This window comes from Peromyscus leucopus, chromosome 22 (genome assembly GCF_004664715.2).
Source record: "Peromyscus leucopus breed LL Stock chromosome 22, UCI_PerLeu_2.1, whole genome shotgun sequence".
Classification (NCBI taxonomy): domain Eukaryota; kingdom Metazoa; phylum Chordata; class Mammalia; order Rodentia; family Cricetidae; genus Peromyscus; species Peromyscus leucopus.
The window spans coordinates 4,102,664-4,124,227 of NC_051081.1; the positions used below are offsets into that span (position 1 = coordinate 4,102,664).

The 21,564-nt window shown below is 40.1% G+C and overlaps 1 protein-coding gene across 1 annotated transcript; it reads left to right on the forward strand.

Annotated features, from left to right (window-relative positions):
* The first annotated feature begins 1,065 nt into the window (after nucleotides 1-1,065).
* Nucleotides 1,066-2,651, forward strand: LOC114686535 (glutathione S-transferase Mu 1-like). The gene is made up of 2 exons (XM_028861204.2): nucleotides 1,066-1,780; nucleotides 1,989-2,651. The coding sequence occupies exons 1-2, from the start codon at nucleotides 1,151-1,153 to the stop codon at nucleotides 2,001-2,003; spliced, it is 645 nt and encodes a 214-aa protein (XP_028717037.1). The 5' UTR covers nucleotides 1,066-1,150; the 3' UTR covers nucleotides 2,004-2,651.
* Nucleotides 2,652-21,564: the final 18,913 nt, after the last annotated feature.

A 21,564-nucleotide genomic window follows, 5' to 3' on the forward strand; every position in this document is an offset into this window, starting at 1 on the left:
TTTGAAATGGGGACCAAGTTGTCTTATCCACTGGGAGAGGGTAGCAGGAGGTCTGAGGTCAACCTCCAGTTTGGTGGGGAAGGCTATTTCCACTCCCTCCATACACACACCACAGAGAGAGGTCTCTCTTTGTTTCTCCTACCTCCTGGAGCTCAGGGCAAGATTCAAAAGCCAGAAGTTTTGTGAGGAGCGACTCCTGTCTCCTGTCTGAGCCACAATGGTCAAGACCCTTCATATCTCTCAGACCCTGGAACAAATTAGGGGTTCGTTTGATTTAGTTTCACTGCTATCTAAACACTCAATACAGTCTTCAAGGGTGGCAAACACTGTTGGAGGGACAAAGGATTATTTTAAATAGGTGACAACTATTTTATTAGTTTACTAGTGAGATATTCACTATCTCACTTGGGACCGGCTCAATTTTAAAAGCTGACAGTTTTAGGAGTTAAGGAAAAACCATTCAGGGCTGGAGGGATGGCTCAGAGTTTAAGAGCACTGGCTGCTCTTCCAGAGGACCTGAGTTCAATTCCCAGCACTTACATGGTCACTCACAACCATCTGTAATGAGATCTGGTGCCCTCTCCTGGCATGCAGGTATACATGCAGGAAGAACATTGCACACATAATAAATAAATAAATCCTTAAAAATCATTCTGTAAATAACCGTGGAGTGATATATTGATATAACAAAAATTGTGAAGGTGGCAATAGACTGACAGACTCGGGGACACTTTTACTTAGGTTTAGGATCTAGAGTAAGGCTGGGCGTTGGATGAGGGAAGATGTCATAGCCTAAAGAAAGATGCATGCATGACCAGGCAGAACAGCTCCCAACCTGACATGGAAACACTGGGTCCTTACATTGTAAGACATTAACCATGTAAAACAGCTCCTGACATGATAGTGCTGGCTCCTCAGTGCTGTAAGGTACTGACCATGCTGAACAGTTCTTGAGCTAACATGAAAATACTGGGTCCTCAGGATATAAAGCATTGAGTGTGTAGGACAGCCCCTAAGCTGTCTTGGTTACTTTTCTATTGCTGTGATAAGATAGCATGAGCGAGCTCCGCCCAGCTATCCTAGAGCAGGAGGATAAAGTCAAAGCAGCTCTCCCCGGAGGACAGTGGACTCAGCCGCTGGCACCAGCACCATGCCTATGACGCTGGGTTACTGGGACATCCGTGGGCTGGCTCACGCTATCCGCCTGCTCCTGGAATACACAGACTCAAGCTATGAGGAGAAGAGATACACCATGGGCGATGCTCCTGACTATGACAGAAGCCAATGGCTGAATGAGAAATTCAAGCTGGGCCTGGACTTTCCCAACCTGCCCTACTTAATTGATGGGTCACACAAGATCACCCAGAGCAACGCCATCCTGCGCTACCTTGCCCGCAAGAACAACATGTGTGGGGAGACGGAAGAAGAGAAGATTCGTGTGGACATTTTGGAGAACCAGGCTATGGATGTCTCCAATCAGCTGGCTAGAGTCTGTTACAGCCCAGACTTTGAGAAACTGAAGGCTGAATACTTGGAGCAGCTGCCTGGAACGATGAAGCTCTTCTCACAGTTCCTGGGGAAGCAGACGTGGTTTGTTGGTGAAAAGATTACTTTTGTGGATTTCCTTGCTTATGATATCCTAGACCTGCACCTTATATTCGAACCCAAGTGCCTGGATGCCTTCCCAAACCTGAAGGACTTTGTGGCCCGCTTTGAGGGACTGAAGATCTCTGCCTACATGAAGAGTGGCCGCTTCCTCCGAACGCCTCTGTATACAAAGGTGGCCACGTGGGGCAATAAGTAGGGCCTTGACAGGGCCGGAGATGGAAACCTGGGGCTCTGGGAACAGTGGAACTTCCTGTAGCCCTGGCACTTCCTTCTTTTTTCTGTCCCCTTCCTGATCCCAGAGTGCCCTGGGTCCTCTTCTCTTTCACCCAGTCCCTGCCCTCTCAAGCCCTTTAAAGCCTAGATTCCTCGTTTTCCTTCAGCAAGTGCCCTTCTAGCGGGACTGTCCTGCACCCACTTGATGGTCTTGCCTGTCATTTGCTGTGATGTGAAGAGCTGGGACTCTCCCTCAGAGCTCAGCCTGGGCTCCCCGTGCCTGTCAGGAGGCTGGAGATGCCTCATGTATGAGGGCGCTGCCCGACCATGTCAGGTACCTGCTGTTGGGCTTGAACCACACTGGCCCTGGCTGCTACACTGCCAGCTTTCACTGCTGCCCCAAAGACTGCCTCGAGGCCTGTTCAGAGGCCAAGTTCACAGGGATTCTGATTGGATAAGCAGGGGTTTGGCACTTCCTGACCCCATCTGATAGCGTCACAGCAGGCAGCTCCAGGAGGCTCTGTGTCACTTAAAGGGAGCCTTTTGGGGGCTTGGGGTCTCCTGTACTCTAGCATTACTGAGGCTTATCATACAGGCCTCAGGGGTGAGGACCCAGGCTGGTGGGAGTCCCCAGCAGCAAACCAGAATCCCCTCTGTTTCCCAGTACTATGGCTGCATTTTATTTATGTGTCTCCAGGATCCTTTCTCCTCTTGGTTCCTGATGCGTTTGGAGTATACTGTCTTGGTCACCAGGGATGGGGACCAACTTGGCTAATCCCTTCTCTCTGTGAGACCCTGTGAAATAAATTTCTTCGTGCTTTCATTAAAAAAAAAAAAAAAAAAAAAAAAAAAAAGATAGCATGAGCAAGACAAGTTATGAAAGAAAGTGTTTCAGAAGCTTAAGTTCATGATAGGGAAGGAAAAACATGGCATCAAATAGCTGAGAACTTCCATCTACATCCACAAATGGAAGAGAGAGAGAGACAGAGGGGGGGGGCAGAGAGTAAGAAAGAGAGACAGAGAGAGAGAGAAGTCATGGAGGAGCACTTCTTATTCCCATGCTCCCCATGGCTTGCTCAGCCTGCTTTCTTGTATGAACGAGGAGCATCTGCTCAGAGTGCCACTACCCACAGTAAGCTGGTCTTCCTATGTTAATAATCAGTCAAGAAAACATCCTCACTGAGTTACCTACAGGACACTGTGATGGAGAAGATCCCTCCCTCTTCCCACAATAAATATGTCTAGCTTTGTGTTAAGTTGGAAAAAAAATCAACCATCATAGCAGCACCCAAGGATCAGGTACTACTGTGGAAGAGGGAGACAGAAAGGATGTAAGAACCCAAGTTTGGGGAGAATTTTGGGGGAAATTGTTGTGAAACTGGATCTGATGAACAGGACACAGAGACTGCACTCATGAATTCAACACAGCTGGGTTTCCTGAAGTAGAATTACACAAGATTGGGGCATCATCATTTCATCATGCATTGGAAATACCATGGATTGGAAACATTAATATTGTGAAAATGGCCATAGTTTCTAAAGGAAGCAATGGGTTCTCCAAGCTCAATGAAAATTACACTGTCATTCTTCACAGAAGGAAAAAAATTAACTTATAATTCATTTGGAAGTTCAAAAGACTCCCGCTAACCTAAGCAATCTTGATCAAAAACAATAAACATGAACGAATGAACTTCCATGTTGGCAAGCTGTACTGCAGAAACATAATACTAAAAAGAGTGTGGTCATGGCAGAAAAATAAGGTACAGATAATCAAAATAGAGCAGTGAGCTTAGATAAAAGTTTACCCAATTACAGACTCCTTTTGATAAAGATGAGAAATACACTAATTTGAAAAAGCACAGTCTCTTCAACAAACAGTGCCATGAGACCAAAATCAACATGTAGAAGAATGAAATCAGACCCTTATCTCTCTTTTTTTCTCTCAATTTTTGTGGAGTTCACAGAGACTGAATTGACAATTAGGGAGCCTTATGAGACTGACCTGGGCACTATGCATATGTTATAGTTGTATAGCTTGGTCCTCTTTTGGGACTCCTGACAGTGAAAACAGGGTCAGTCTGCAACTATTTTACAGACATTTGGGACCCTACGCCCTTGCACAGGGTTGCCTTGCCCACCCTTAACGAATGGAAAAGTGCTTAGTCTTGCTGCAACTTAAGATGCCATGTTTTGTTGATACTTACGGGAGAGCTGTTCTCTCCTGGACAGAGGTAGAGATGAAGTGGATTGGGGGTGTAGAAACAGAGGGAGGGATTGGGGGTAGGTACTGGGAGGAGAGGAGGGAGGGGAAATTTCTGCTGGAATGTAAAATAAGTAGGAATATTTATTTTTAAAAAAGAAAATAGATTTCCTCTGATACAATATATCCCAACAAGTTTCCTCTCTCTCCACTTCTTCCAGCTACTCCCTGCCTTCCCTTCCCCAATCCATTTTCTCTGTTTCCTCTTTAGAAAAGAGCAGGCCTCCAAGAGAGGGCAGTGCAAACAGCACAAAACAAGATACATTAAGACAAGGCAAAGGCCCTCAGATTGAGGCTGGCCACAACCCAAGAGGAGGGAAGGAGTCCCAAAGGCAGGTGAAAGTGTCAGAGAAATACCTGCTTCCATTGTTAGGAGTCCCACAAAAGCACCAATCTAATACCCATAACAAATATGCAGGAGATCTGGTGCATATCCATGCTACTAAAGCTTAAATCACATACCAAATCTCACATGTTAATTGTGGGAGACTTCAATAACCTACTATCACCAATGGACAAGTCAAACAGACATAAACTAAACAGAGACATAATGGAGTTAACAATATTATGAAACAAATGTACCTAACATATACCCACAGAACATTCACCCAAACATAAAAGAATACCTTCTTCTCAGCATTTCACAGAACATTCTCCAAAACTGACCACATACTTTTTCACAAAGTAATTCTCAACAGATACAAGAAAATTTGAAATAACTCCCTGTATCCTATCAGATCACCATGGATTAAAAAGTTGGGTATCAACAACAGAAACAACAGAAAGCTTGCAAGCTCATGGAAGCTAAACAACTCCCTATTAAAGGACTACTTGGCCAGGGCAGAAATCAGGAAGGAAATTAAATAGGATTCAATGAAAATGAATACATAAATACATACCCAAACTTATGAGGCATGATGAAAGTGGTGTTAAGAGGAAAGTGAATAACACAAGTGAGAGTACATGCTGGCAAATATGTGGAATAAAACAAATAGTCATCATTGCTGGTGGGGGCGCAAACTTGTGTAGCCACTAAAGAAATCAATATGGCAGTTCCTCACAAAGTTGTTAATCAATCTACCCCAAGATCCAACTATACTACTCTTGCACAAAAGATGTTCCATCCTACCAAAAGCCCAAACCCAAAACAATTCCACTAAAATCAGGAACAAGAAAAGGATGTCCACTTTTTCTATATCTTCAATATAGTACTTGACAGTCTAGCTAGAGCAACATGACAACAGAAGGTGATCAAGGGGACACAAATTAGAAAAGAAGTCAACAAATCACTATTTGCTGATGATGCAATAGTATATATAAGTGACCCCCAAAATTCTACTAAGAAATTCCTATAGCTGAAAAACACCTTCTTGTAGTGGCTAGATACAAGATTAATTAAGAAGAAAAATTAGTAGCCCTCCTATATACAGACAATAAAGGGATGGAGAAAGAAATAAGGGAATAACGCCATTCAAAATAGCCACAAATAATATAAAATATCTTAGGGTAGCTCTAACCAAGCAAGTGAAAGACCTATATGACAAGAACTTCAAGTCTTTGAAGAAAGATATTAGAGAAGATATCGGAAGAAGGAAAGATCTCCCATGCTAATGGATCAGTGGAATTAACATAGTAAAAATGGCCATCTTACCAAAAGCAATCTACAGATTCAATGCAATCTCCATCAAAATCCCAACACAATCCTTCACAGATCTCAAAAGAACAATACTCAACTTCAAATGGAAAAACAGAAAACTTACGATATCTAAAATAATCCTGTACAATAAAACAACTTCTGGAGGCATCACCATCCCTGATTTCAAGCTCTACTATAGAGCTACAGTAATAAAAACAGTTTGGTATTGGCATAAAAACAGACATGTAGATCAATGGAAACAAATTGAAGATCCTGACATTAATCCACATACTTATGAACACCTGATTTTTGACAAAGAAGCCAAAACTTTACAATGGAAAAAAGAAAACATCTTTAATAAATGGCACAAGCATAACTGGATGTCAACATGTAGAAGATCACAAATAGACGCATATCTAACACCACACACAAATTCAAATCCAAGTGGATCAAAGACCTCAACATAAATCCAGCTACACTGAATCTGATAGAGGAGAAAGTAGGAAGTGGCCTAGAAATGCATTGGCACAGGAGTCCACTTCCTAAATATAACACCAATAGCACAGACACTGAGAGTGACAATTAATAAATGAAACTGAGAAGCTTATATAAGTCAAAGGACACAGTAAATAAGACAAAACCACAGCTTACAGAATGGGAGAAGATCTTCACCAATCCCACATCTGACAGAGGCTGATCTCCAAAATATATAAGGAATTCAAGAAACTAGACAGCAAAATACCAAACAATCCACTTAAAAAGTGGACTACAGATCTAAACAGAGAATTCTCAACAGAAGAATCTCAAATGGCTGAAAGACATTTAAGGAGTTGCTCAACATCCTTAGTCATTAGGGAAATGTAAGTCAAAATGACTCTGAGATACCATTTTACACCTGTCTGAATGGCTAAGATCAAAACCGCTGATGACAGCTTATGTTGGAGAGGATGTAGAACAAGGGGAACGACTCCTCTACTGTTGGTGGGAGAACAAACTTGTATAGCCACTCTGGAAATCAGTATGGCAGTTTCTCAAAAAATTGGGAATCAATTTCCCTCAAGACTCAGCTACACCACTCTTGGGCATATACCAAGGAATGCTCTATTATGCCACAAGGACACTTTCTCAACTATGTTCATAGCAGCATTATTCATAATAGCCAGAACCTGGAAACAATCTAGGTGGCCCTCAACTGACAAATGGACAAAGAAAATGTGGTCCATATACACAATAAACTGTTACACAGTTGTAAAAACCAATGACATCATGAAATTTGCAGGCAAATGGGTGGAACAAGAAAATATCATCCTGAGTGAGGTAACCCAGACTCAGAAGGACAAACATAGTATGTACTCATTCATGAGCAGATACTAGATGTAAAGTAAAGGATAACCAGACTACAACCTACAGCTCCAGAGAAGCTAGGAAAGAAGACCCTAAGAGGGAAGTATGGATCACCTTGGGAAGGAGAAACAGGAGATCTCCATGAATAAACTGGGTGTGTGTGTGGGGGGGGGAATAGAGGGAAGGGGATGGAGGATGAGAATATGATGAAATGGGATGATCAAGCTGGAGTAGGGATGGAATAGGAGAGCAATGAAAGAGATACCTTGATAGAGGAAGACATTTTGGGGCAAAGGAGAAACTTGGTGCTAGGGAAATTCCCAGGAATCCACAAGGATGACTTCAGATTAGACTACTAACAATAGTGGTGAGGGCGCCTGAACTGGCCTACCCTGGTAATCAGATTGGTGAACACCCTGTCATCACAGAGCCTTCATCCAGTAACTGATGGAAGCAGATGCAGAGTCCCATAATGAAGCACCAGGCTGAGCTCTGAGAGTCCAGTTGAAGAGAGGGAAGAGGAATTATATGAGCAAGGGGAGTCAAGATCATGATACAGAAATCTGCAGAGACAACTGAACAAAGCTCATAGAAACTCACAAACTTTAGACTGACAGCTGTGGAACCTGCATGAGACTGGACTAGACTCTCTGCATACGGGAGACAGTTATGTAGCTGGGCCTTTTTGAGGCGCCCTGGCAGTGTGATCAGTATCTATCCCTGGTGCATGAGCTGGCTTCCTGGATCCCATTACCTATTGTCAGACACCTTGCTCACCCTTGAGGCAGGTGGGAGGTGCTGAGGGCTGCCTCAACTGAAAGTACCAGGCTTTGCTGTCCCCACCCCCATGGGAGAACTTACCCTTTTGGAGGAGAGGATGAACAGTCGAGGGGAGGTAGGTGGAGGTAGAGGAGCGGGAGGAGGGATCTCATCTACATTGCCTCTGTGTTCTTCTCTTCTCCCTGGTCATGCTGGTCTGTCTGCCTCTACAGAAAATGCCAGTCTCTTCTTCCCCTCACCACTTGGTTCTCTGCCTCCTCAGGAATGTTGCTCCACCCTACCTTCCACCTTGATATGTAAAATGCTCTTTTATTCTCAGTCAATTGTTCTGGAGAGCCAGGAGGCCTCAAGGTAAGGGGATGGTCTGAGTTTCATTTGCACAAGAAACAAAACCATGCATCCTCAGCCAGCCTGTGTCCTAGGCTCAGAAGGGCAGTTAGTTACCTAGAAGTTCAGCAGGTCTGAGGAGCTGAACTGTTTGCCAAATGGTCTGGGGATATTTGGGCACACAAGAATTCCATAACAGAAGACAGCTGAAATATTAAAAGCTGCATAACACCAAATATTCATAATGAATGGCTTGCCTTTTGACAGACCCTTGGCTGGTCAAAGTATAGCTTTAATACACAGCTTAATCTCTATGATACATTCTTGTGGCTTGCCACAACATCCCTGAGAATTTGGTTCTGGGTTGTGTAAGAAAACAAGCCAACCAAGTTATGGAAAGGAAACCCAGCAGACAATACTCTTCATGGCTTCTAATTCAGTTCCTGCCTCCAGATTTCTCCCAACTTCCTTCATGATGGATTATGTCAGGACATTGTCACTGAAATGAACCCTTTCCTCGCCAAGTTGCTGTAGGTCATGGTGTTTCACCATAGTAATAGAAAGCCTAACTATGATGGATGGATGTGTGGTAGCTGTCCAGACCTGGGTCTTAGGAACAGGAACTGAGGGCCTGCTAAGAGTGGTAGAAACCGTGTAGTCACAAGAAAATCACAAAGAGTGCAGGAGCACTGGTTACTAACTGAGGAGCTGTTGACACTTGCTAGCCCCTGGGCTGCAGCACGTCTGTTTTCTTTCAGGGTATAGCCCCTTAGGTCAACCTCTCTCCAGCTGGTGTTCCCAGACCCTTGAGTGTATGACCAGAGCACCAGGACTGAGTAGACAATGAAAAAGGAAAAAAGACAGACTGCTGTGATGGAGTAGGAGTGAACAGAGACTTGGGAGGAGCAGGGGGAGTAACCACATTCAAAGTACATCGTAGGAATTGTGGTGGCTTGAGTGAGAACGGCCTCCATGGGCTCGTATTGTTAGTGCTTGCTTTCCAGTGAGTGGAACTGTTTGGGAGAGTTAGGTAGGGTAACCTTGTTGGAGGAAGTATGGCATTGTTGGAGGATGCCTGTCACTGGGAATGGGCTTTGAGGTTTACAAACCCCATGCAAGGTGCCCAGTTTCTCTCTCTCTCTCTCTCTCTCTCTCTCTCTCTCTCTCTCTTTCCCTCTCCCTCCCTCCCTCTCTCTCTCTCTCTCTCTCTCTCTCTCTCTCTCTCTCTCTCTCTCTGTGTGTGTGTGTGTGTGTGTCTGCCTACCAGGATAGGATGTAGTTCTCAGCTATTGCTCCAGTATATGTGAGCCACCATATTCCCTGCAGTGATGGTAATGGGCTAAGTGTCTGTAACTGTGCACACAGTTTTATTTATGCAATATGTTCATTATGTTAAGAATATCAACATTTAAAAAAATTTTTTTTTCTTTAGGTTTATTCATTATGTATATAGCATTTTGTCTGCATGTATGCCTGTAAGCCAGAAGAGGGCACCTGATCTCATTACAGATGTTTGTGAGCCACCATGTGGTTGCTGGGAATTGAACTCAGGACCTCCAGAAGAGCAATTTGTGCTCTTAAACTCTGAGCCATCTCTCCAGCCTTAAAATCAACATTTTTGTACAATTTTCTTTTTTAAAAGACTTTTCAGTTTTACTTTTGTTTTGCTAAACTTTATTAGTGGAATTTCAAATTCATTTTATTAGTGTCAACCTTCACTTGTGAATATTGCCTATTTTTCTTCCTGTTTTTTTAACTTCCCCTTCACCTACACATTTTCTAAAGTTGTACATTTCAGGGTGTACTTATAAGGCTTACTCCACTCTTCCTCCCTTTTTTCTCCCTTGGGTTTTATTTAGTTATTGTGTTTGTATATAATATATACAATATGTATATATGATATATATGTGATGTGTATGCATATGTGTGTATTGAATGAATACCATATATACATATATGCATGTGTATGATATACATACATATCTTATTTATTAAGGCATATGATATACAAGCTGTTTAATTCACTTTTCCAGAGATGAAATATTTCCATGTTAAGTTTGTCTTATTCTCAAAGGCTGTCAAGGAATATATTTGCTGATAAACTGTCCAACATGTCTGTGTCAGATCCTTTTTGCCTACATAGTGTTGTAAAGTATACTTCTTAGCCTGTAACCATTTGGGGTTTAGTTTTGATCTGTGACATGTCCATGCTTTGTGCAAATGAACATGTATAGGAATTTGCACATGCCCAGTATACTTAAATAATCTTTATTTAAGTTAACTATATGGTGCAGTATATTATCTGTAATTTAATATTAAGAAACTATACAATTTATAAACCACAAAATATTTAGAAGGTGCCTATTTTAAAGGTAAATTTTGTAAAAGTTTAAGAGTTTCTGGAGCAATAACTGAATTATCCTTAATATTACAGTAATAAGAAAACATGATCGTTAGTCCCACAAATACTAGTGGCAGTGACTCCGTGTTGGTCTTCTCTTCCTACTTAACATAGTGTCTCAGTGCTCCTTCTCACAGGCTCTCAGTCCAGCCACACTGTTCCTCTTCCATGTTCCCTGAATCAGTTTTAACACAGAGTTTCATACCCTTCTCAGCAGAATGACATTAACTAATGTTCCCTCTACCTCTGTGTACTGAGAGGCTGTGACTGTATGTATATGAAATTATTTCTGGCTTATTCATTCCACTTATTGAAATGAACAGATCATATGTCATGCTTTGAAATTTTAGTTAGTTACCACCATTAGGTACAAAGTGCCCCCCAAAATGTCAGGGCCAGAGCCAATGGTGTAAATGACAGTGGGACTCAGGCTGGACCCTGACCAGTTAAAGAGGATTGCTAATTGAACAAAAGCTGGAAATCACTTTTCTTCAGAAACTTGTGAAGTGGGTTTTTGTTTGTCATGAAGAGACATTTATTTCTCTTATCTGCCCCTACAACCAACTCCCTCCAGCAATGGAACTTCTAGTTCCTCATATGCACGTATCTAACACCTACCAAAGTCCCCATATTAGCTCAAGGCTCTTCTGTTCCTACTAAGACATATCTATAACACATTTCCAAGCTTCCACATAAACTCTCAGGCTCTTCTTGCCCATAATTCCACCCCACTCTAACCTCCAGGCTGTCCCCAGTTCCATGCCCCCCCCACCACAAACATACCCCTTTAAGACTTGCAAAGCTTTCCCACCATTTGCTGTTCTCTCTGTCCCTCAGAGACAGCCCTTACAGTTTGAATGTGTCTTTCTTCCCACGTATGGAATAGTCTAGTTTGGTGGTTTCACTCTGTCCTCGGTTACTCCACAATACATTGTCCCTCAACTTATGCATTTTATTGATAGCAATGCTTGTATTACTATAACTCTAAACTACTGACCTTTGAATATTGATTTTAAGGATTATAATACATTCTTTGAGGACTGAAAAAACTACCTCAATATAGATTATAGTTATCACAAAAATTTCAGAAATGATACAGTTATAGGTTCAACTTCATTAATAGTAATACAAATATTTGTTTTTAATTCTTTCTTTTTGATGAAAGATTCTCTTAAGTTCATGACAAGCTACTCTAAATGTGCATACTCAAGTTCCTTACATCCTTTAAGCCTCTGAGCATCTGTACCGATTTGACCATGCAATCTTGATTTTGCTGTAGGATGTATTGTTTGTCACACTGATGTAGAACTCGGTACAAATAAGGTGTGAAGCTATTTCTCAAGGGACAGTTGAAATTCTCTGGGTTGCAGTATGTATGTACATGTATGAAATAAACAATGTTCCGGTCTGCTGTGTTCCCAGAACAATGCTGTGAATCATGGAGCTGTAAAAGAACAAAGCCTTAACTGAGTCCTAAATGTGATCGAAATATGTTTTTAAAACCATGAAGAGTTGTTCTTATTTAAAACAATGTGTGTTCAAGTTTTTGATGAAATGAAGCTTTCTACTCTGGTGTGGGAAGAGTGGGTTTTTTTGGAGGCAGCAATACCTACAGTGGATCAAGAACATAAAGTATGAATTTCAGTGTCATGACTGTGTTATTACCTTAGAGGTTTTTCTTTTTTTTTTTTTTTTCTAAAGGTTTTACTTTTGATTTACATGTGTAGGGTGTCTGTCTGTGTGTGAATATGCAGGTGTCAGTGCCCCAAAGGCAAGAAAGTGGTGTTAGTTACAGGATGCTGTTGATGTAACCGTAACCAACCGTCTTATTAAATAAGAAACACAGAAACAATGTAAAAGAGAAAGCCGAGAGGTCAGAACTCAGAGCTAAAATCTCACCCTTCCTCCTGCTGTCCCAGCTTCATGAAAGAGACCTACTTCCTGTCTGTTCGTTTTTTTTATAGTATGTTGTTCTGCCTTCTCATTGGTTGTAAACCCAAACACATGACTGCCTCGTCACTGTCTGAATGTACAGCCCCCTAGGTCTTAAAGGCATATGTCTCCAATGCTAGCTATATCCCTGAACACACAGAGATCTATGGGATTAAAGGCGTGTGCCACCACCGCCACACTCTTGCTATGGCTCTAATAGCTCTGACCCCCGGACAACTTTATTTATTAACATACAATCAAAATAATATTTCAGTACAATTAGATTACCACCACATTTCCCCTTTTCTATTTTAATAAAAAGAAAAAAAGCAAAAGGTTATAACTAACAAAAGAAAAACTATATACAAAAGTACAATAACTATATACAATATATACAAGTAATAAATACCTAAACAGGTATTTGACAAATCAGAGAAAATAATTCCATTATCTATCCTATTTTGGTAAATCCAAGATGTATCTAATGCACTTTCTATCCTAATTAATTTTCAACTATAAGTAACTAATCTTCAACCATAACTAACTAATCTTCAACTCCCTCAGAGACCCAAGAAGGGAATAATATTAGCTAACAAAAATAAAAACAGGAAGTGCATGCAAGCAACTTCCAAAAAATTTGTGAGTTGACAGAAACAGCCAGCTGCCTGGGCAGTCACCTGAGGTTTCTCCGCAGTGTTGGGGCATCATCTTCAGCCTATAGGCTTAGTGTATCTGACAGACTCATTTGTGATGTAGGATGTATACAAGGTCAACAGTTCAACCTCACATTGGGTGAGAGCAGTCCACGTACCAGAAACACCTGAATTCCACTAGTGTCCTGACATGATTCAGGATTTTAAATTCTGGAAATTGTTGACAGTTTTTAAATTCAGCTGTCCATTCTTCTTGGCTGTGTATATATGGCTTCATCTCAGCATCCCCTTCTTCTCCGCATCCCTCTATTAAATGCCAGTCTACTTTTGAGAGGCATGAGCTTTCAGCTGCTGTTCCATTGTACAACAGAATCCATCGGCCCTCTGCCTGTTAAGCTGCCTTCGAAGAAAAGGGCACCGTACCTTTTCCGGATGCGAAGGCCACTTCAGGGATGGGGCCATATTGTCCTGGCCTCAGAAGATGCCTTTTGATAAAGCCATAACCACACTTGTTTTGGCAAGAATCAGTAGTCCCTTGTTTCGTGTTCTGTCTGTCCATTTTGTCTTGTTGATTTGAGGATATTTTGTTGTCCAGTGGCTAACTTTTGCCACAGTGAAAGTTGACTCCATATGCAGTTTCTTCAATGCCCATATTTTCTCTGAAGTAGATTAGTACTGCCAGGAGCCGACTTGTCTCAAAAAAGAAAAATTTTCTAAGTTATTAAAACATTTTAAATGCCATATTCTGTAGATCTCTGAAGGGTTTGAAGATGACCTGTCTAAAACATCTCGGCTCAATTTTTAAAACATGTCTAATATGACTATAAGTTCTATTGTAATGTCTAACTACTAACTTTCATTTCTTTATATCCTAATAGTTGGTAATAATAACATTCAAGGATCAGAAATTTGCATTACATTGTTAAATGGATGGAATAAATACAATTAGAAATATACATATAGCATTTTCTAACAATATCAGTTTCAAATTTGTATACAATATAAAACAATTCAATCCAATGTAAAGTATTTAAAACTAGTAATTGTCTTTTTCTTTTCTTTCTTTCTTTTTTTTAAACAAGAACCTTAAATCTAATCTCCTTTGCTTAGCCTTTTTCCTAACCCTTGACAATAACTTGTAACCAACCCCCCTAAACACTGAAAATTATCCCAGACCCAAAACCCATTAAAAAGACCAAAAAACCACCTGCCCCACACCACCTCTTTGGGAATGTGGGCGTCGTATTCTTAAAATTGCTTCCTGCTGGGTATGGGCAAAGTTTTCTTTATCCTGAAAGAAAAATTTTAGGTTAATTGTCAAATTCTAGGAGAGGTAACTATATCCTTCATTATCCAGTCTGTATATAATGCCAAAGTTCAGGGTTTATCTCAAGTCCTTATTCAAGTAGTCTTTGAGACTGGATCATCTCAGCTAGTCATCTCAAAATTGCTCTGAGCACTTTGTAGTTCAAAGCTGATCTGTGGATGATGTTTGTCAGCTTAATGATATTATTATTGTCCACGTGGAATTGTTGTTGTTGTGGGGCCCCATCTTCTTTCTGGAGACTTCAGTTGATGTTAGGCCTGGCCGTGATTTCCTGCAGAAAACTGATAAGAGACTTGAACACAAAAAACATATATATGCAGCTAGCCTTTTTTCTAGAATTAGTTAGTACTCTATATGACCATTCATATCTTAACAAAGTTTAAAATGTATATATATATATATATATTAATCTTGTAAATTTTGATATAAAATTTATACTTTGAGAAAAGTTTAAAGAATCAGAATAGAATCAAAGAGTTGAGATTAGTAATAGAATAGTCCCTTAATTAATTTTGCTTTTGTCCTGTACCATAGCAGAAGATGGCTCTTATTCTGGCATGATACAGGGAGTTTGCATTTTCCTTTTAACAACATGCTTGAGTTTAAAGAAGGAGAGAGCCATTCTCCAACTCCAAAGTCAGCTTTAAATTTTAATTGAACTGGGACTATTAGAAAACCAATAGTGTTAAATCTTTAGAGAAAAGCAGAAACAAACATGTAGGAAGACATAAAAAATTTTTAGATAATATATACCCATACACCGTTTCACTCTGTTTCTTGGGATAGATGATTTGTCCCTTTTCTTCAGTTGTCTCATTTGTCCAGTGTTCTTCAGATTCCTTAACCTTCATTCTCCTAAAAGACAAAAACAAAATCCTTTCCCCAAGACTAATTTTGGGGATGTTCCTTTTTGGCAAGTTATTATCTGATTAAATGAAAAGGCATGTGTTATTGATAAAAGTTAGTTTAAATTGGATGTTCATGCTGGTTGATGAACTATCACCTCCTCTAATTAAGAGGTCTCTCTTGTTCAAATAGAACCTTTATCAATTTTGATGGTACCCACAGCTTATCTTCTCCTGTAGAAACAAAAGCAAAACCTCGTCCCCAATGTAATACATACCCTGGTTTCCATTCTGAGGTCAGCACATCCTTAAAGTATATAGGCTGATTTAATTCTGTAGTTTTTTCTATTATCCAATGTCTCTCTGCAGCTGTTGTTCCTTTCTCATTGGCATTCAGAAAATTCAAAGTTAGAAGAGCATTATGCAGTCTATTTCTGGGGGTTTTGTTACCCATTTCTGTTTATTTAGCATATCCTTTAGAGTTCTGTTTGATCTTTCTATAACTGCTTGACCTGTAGGATTATGTGGTATGCCTGTAATATGCTTTATATTGTAATAAGCAAAAAACTGTTTCATTTTAACAGAGACATATGATGGAGCATTGTCAGTTTTGATTTGTGCAGGTATACCCATGATGGCCATAACTTCTAGCAAATGAGTGATTACAGAATCAGCTTTTTCAGAACTCAAAGCAGTTGCCCATTGAAATCCTGAAAAAGTATTGATAGTGTGGTGTACATATTTCAATTTTCCAAATTCTGCAAAGTGAAACACGTCCATCTGCCAGATTTCATTTCTCTGAGTACCCTTTGGGTTACATCCTGCTGGTAATGGCGTTTGATTGTAGAAGGAACAAGTAGGACATTTCTTTACTATTTCTTTGGCTTGTTGCCAGGTTATGGAAAAATCCTTTTTTAAACCTTTACTATTAACGTGATGTTTTTTATGAAATTCTGAGGCCTCCAGCACATTTCCTATCAATAATTTATCAATCTCATCATTGCCTTGTGCTAGAGGGACTGGCAGACCTGTATGGGATCGAATGTGAGTTATATATAAAGGATGATTCCTTTTCCTGATTGTATCTTGTAATTGAATAAATAGTGAAGTTAATTCTGAAGCATCAGGGATAAATTCTGCAGTCTCAATATGTAACACCACTCTTTCAGCATACTGAGAGTCAGTTACTATGTTGAGAGGTTCTGAAAAATCCATTAATACCAACAGAATAGCATACAATTCTGATTTTTGAACTGAATTATACGGACTTTGAACCACTTTACTTAAATTTTCTGATTTGTAACCTGCCTTTCCTTCTTTGTTGGCATCTGTATAAAATGTACGAACTCCAGATATGGGTTTTTGCCATACAATTCGAGGCAAGATTCAATCAGCTCTCTTTATAAGATCAATTCTATTGCTTTGGGATATTTGCTGTTAATTTCTCCCAAAAAATTACTGCAAGCTCTTTGCCAAGGTTCACTTTCTGTCCATAATTTTTCAATGTCTTCCTTAGTTAATGGTACGACAATTTCTGCTGGGTCTATGCCTGCTAATTGACGAAGTCTCAGTTTTCCTTTGTAAATCAAGTCAGAGATTTTTTCCACATAAGTTTTTAATTTTGTATTTGGTTTATTTGGTAAAAATATCCATTCCAATATAATATCTTCCCTCTGCATTAATATTCCAGTAGGAGAATGCCTAGAAGGTAAAATAACCAAAATGCAATCCAGCTTTGGATCAATACGATCCACGTGCCCTTCATGCACTTTCTTTTCTACCAAGGCTAATTCTTTCTCAGCTTCAGGTGATAATTCTCTTGGACTATTTAAGTCCTTGTCACCTTCTAAGGTTTTGAACAAATTAGTCAGTTCATCATTTTTTACCCCAACAATAGTTCGTAGATGAGAAATGTCTCCAAATAATCTTTGAAAGTCATTAAGAGTCTGTAGTCTATCTCTCCGAATTTGCACCTTTTGGGGTCTAATTTTTTGTAGCTCTATTTTATATCCTAAATAATTAATAGAATCTCCTCTTTGTATCTTTTCAGGAGAAATTTGTAATCCCCAGCAAGGCAAAATTTTCTTTACTTCTTCAAACATTATTTCTAAAGTATCTGCATTTGAGTCAGATAGTAAAATATCGTCCATATAATGATAAATTATAGATTTAGGAAAATTTTTACGTATCACTTCCAATGGCTGTTGTACAAAATATTGGCACAGAGTTGGGCTATTCAACATTCCCTGAGGGAGGACCCTCCATTGAAATCTTTTAACCGGTTGAGAATTATTATAAGTAGGCACTGTAAAAGCAAATCTTTCTTTGTCTTTTTCTTGTAAGGGTATTGAAAAGAAACAGTCTTTTAAATCAATAACTATGAGGGGCCATCCTTTTGGTAACAGAGTAGGCAAAGGCATCCCAGATTGTAGAGAGCCCATTGGTTGAATTATTTTGTTAATTGCTCTCAGGTCTGTTACCATTCTCCATTTACCAGATTTCTTTTTAATAACAAATACAGGAGAATTCCAAGGGCTGGTTGATTCTTCAACATGCTGAGCATTTAATTGTTCTTCTACCAGCTCTTCTAAAGCCTGGAGTTTCTACTGTTGTTAAAGGCCATTGTTGGACCCATACAGGCTTGTCTGTTAACCATTTTAAAGGTAGAGCTGTTGGTGTCTTTGGAAGATCATCAGTTATTGTGCCCTGTTCTTGTATAATATGGATGGCTGGTGACCACTCATTAGAATAATATCTTCTAATATTTCTCTCAGTAGCATGTGTTAGTTTATGATTTGTTTCTGAGATTGGAGGGATGTTAATCTGAGTATTCCATTGTTGCAACAAGTCTCGACCCCACAGGTTCATAGTTATGTTAGCCACATATGGTTTTAATTTTCCCCTCTGTCCTTCTGGACCTATACATTCGAGCCATCTTGCACTCTGTTTCACCTGAGATAATGTCCCAATTCCTAACAGTTGAACATTTACCTCCTGAAGAGGCCAAGTTGGATGCCAAAATTCTAGTGCAATTATGGTAACGTCCGCACCTGTGTCTACCAGACCAGACAACAAAACACCATTTATTTTTATTGTTAATTTTGGTCTTTGTTCATTAATAGAAGTTTGCCAAAAAATTTTCTTTATGTTTTCTCCTTAATTTTCTATTCTCTCTGTTTCATCATCCTGACCAGCATGATTTATTCCAATAGGCATTTGGTTATTTAATCACTCTCCAGAGCAGGCATTTCCTCTATGACTGCAGGAACGGTTTGAACTGGATTTGCACTGGGGGCCTGTGCGAGGCCCCTCTGGGAGTTTCCCGAAGACTGAGGCAAAGGATTACCCTGTCTGTCCTTTGTTGATCTACATTGGTTGGTCCAGTGTTTTCCCTTACCACACCTTCTGCATACTCCAGAAGGAAGGGGCATTCTGTTGCCATTGTTCCTTGAAGAAACATTGTTTCTGGGAATGACCTGTCTACAGTCCCTTTTCAAATGTCCTTGCTTTCCACATCCAAAACATCTAACACTTCTCAAACCTTTTGAAATTACTTCTCCTACCCACGTATCATCATGCTCATCAGCTTCAACATTAATTGTTTCTCTAATCCAATCTTCCATAGGTGCAGATCTTGCCCTTAATGGCCTGATTATTCTTTTGCATGCTGCATTCGCATTCTCAAAGGCCAAAGATTCAATTATTGCCTTACCAGCTTCTGAATCCGAGACCACTCTCTTTACTGCTGAAGCCAGTCTTTGTAAAAAATCTGTAAAAGATTCTTTTGGGCCTTGTATCACCTTTGTAAATGACTCAGATTTTTTTCCTGGTTCCTCAACTCTGTCCCATGCATTCAAGGCTGCCATTCGACATAAAATTAGGGTTTGGACATCATATAAACATTGTGTTTGTGCTGAAGCATATTGGCCTTCGCCAATAAGCTGATCCTGGCAAACTTGTATTCCTTTATCCCTCCATTGTTTTTCTATGTTTTTAGCCTCCTCCTTAAACCAAGTCAGAAATTGAAGTCTCTGGCTGGGTTCCAGAATACCTTGTGCAAGGTCCCGCCAGTCCTGTGGTACTATCCTATTATATGTTGACCAAGAGTTTAACATTTGCTTTACATATGGGGAATGCATGCCATAAGATACTATTGCCTCCTTAAACCTTTTTAAATCCAACATTTCAATTGGAGCCCAATTATTTTGTGTAGCCATTTGATCAGGCATCTGCTGTACGGTTACAGGATAAATTAAGGGTGACTGTGTGAAAACAGGCTTTCTTTCTGCAGCCTTATGATCCCGACTTGAAACAACTTCACTGTTAATTTCTTCTGTCTGAATTTTTACAGGTTTAACAAGTTCTTCTAAAGCTGTTATCCTGGCACTTAAATTGACTATCTTTTTAAATATTAAAATGTAGATTAGTATAGTGATAAGGTGCATAATTCCACCAATACTAATATTATATAGTTGTTCCATTATCAGACTGCCTAAAATTTCAAACAAAAACCAATTTTCTTCCAATGTACACATAAAACCCATTTGTTTTTTAATGTGGAAAAAATTCTCTTTTAGATAGTTTCCTTTAAAACATCTGATATGTTATGAGTTACCAAATCTGCGTAGAACAGTAGAAATCCGAGGGGATTTTCAAAGCAGCCACCTAGTGTCCCAGGTGTAAATCCAGAGAGAGAGAGAGAGAGAGAGAGAGAGAGAGAGAGAGAGAGAGAAGAGAGAACGCACAAGAAAGCATAGCCGGCTAAAGCTTAAATCCAGCCACGTGTTCCCTCTTGTGCCGAGTCAAGGCTTGGGTCTGGCTTCCTTAAGCTCCGACCCCGTGCATTGGCTTTACAGGCAGGGCCCTGTTCGGCAGGGCAGGTCTGAGTTGTTTGTAGCACCGGCTTTAAGCAAGCTGCTCACAGACCTAGGTCCGGGCTAGAAGCTGCCACGCAGACTAGGAAGCCGGCAGCTCAGACTAGGAAGCCGGCAGCTCGGACTAGGACGCCGACCGCTTCCTGCTGCTTCCTCCGCCGCCTGCCGCCACCTGCCGCCCTTGTGGGAAAGCGGACCAGCCGTCAAGCCAAGCGGTTTTTAATGGATTCTCGTCACGTTGGGCACCAGATGTAGATGTAACCAACCGTCTTATTAAATAAGAAACACAGAAACAATGTAAAAGAGAAAGCCGAGAGGTCAGAACTCAGAGCTAAAATCTCACCCTTCCTCCTGCTGTCCCAGCTTCATGAAAGAGACCTACTTCCTGTCTGTTCGTTTTTTTTATAGTATGTTGTTCTGCCTTCTCATTGGTTGTAAACCCAAACACATGACTGCCTCGTCACTGTCTGAATGTACAGCCCCCTAGGTCTTAAAGGCATATGTCTCCAATGCTGGCTATATCCCTGAACACACAGAGATCTATGGGATTAAAGGCGTGTGCCACCACCGCCACACTCTTGCTATGGCTCTAATAGCTCTGACCCCCGGACAACTTTATTTATTAACATACAATCAAAATAATATTTCAGTACAATTGGATTACCACCACAGGATGCTGTGAGTCATTGTACTCAGGTCTTCTGCAAGAGCACCATGTACTCTTAACCACCAAACTGTTTCTCCAGCTCCAGTTACAGGGTTTGCTCTAAATGTTTTAATTAATTTAGTTTTATTGTAATAAGTAATACATGAACTTAAGTAGTCCTTTTGTTTTGTTTTGATTTTTTTTACAATTTCTACAATATATTTTAGTCATATACTTTTGTCTCCCCCAGTGCCTCCCAGATGACCCCATTATTACCATTCAACTTTGTATTCTTTTTCTGTCTTCAAAAGAAAAACAAAATTCACAAAAACTGAATAAAACAAAACAAAGCAAAAGACACATGCCCCATTTAAAAAAATAAGTCCATTTTGGATTGACCAACGATTCCTATGTTGTACATACAGCCTGACACGGAATATGATTAAACTTTTAAAAAAGAAACTTTTGTATTATAGAGTGCTATATTAGAGCATTTTCATGCAAGTATAAAATGTATGTTGAGTGTATTGCCTTCATATTGTAGACTCTTCACCTCCCATAAGCCCTCTCTGTTCCTCAGACTGTTAGAATTTCATGTCCTCTTTACAAATAGGATTTTCTGTATTTGTACTTGAGACTCACAAATGATAGAAAACATGAAATATCCATCTTTGTGAGACTGACTTAATTAGTTTATTTCCCTCCACTGTATCCATTT

Coding starts and splice junctions, on each gene's coding strand:
- LOC114686535 (XM_028861204.2), top strand. CDS start 1,151: ATGCCTATGACGCTGGGTTACTGGGACATCCGTGGGCTGGCTCACGCT.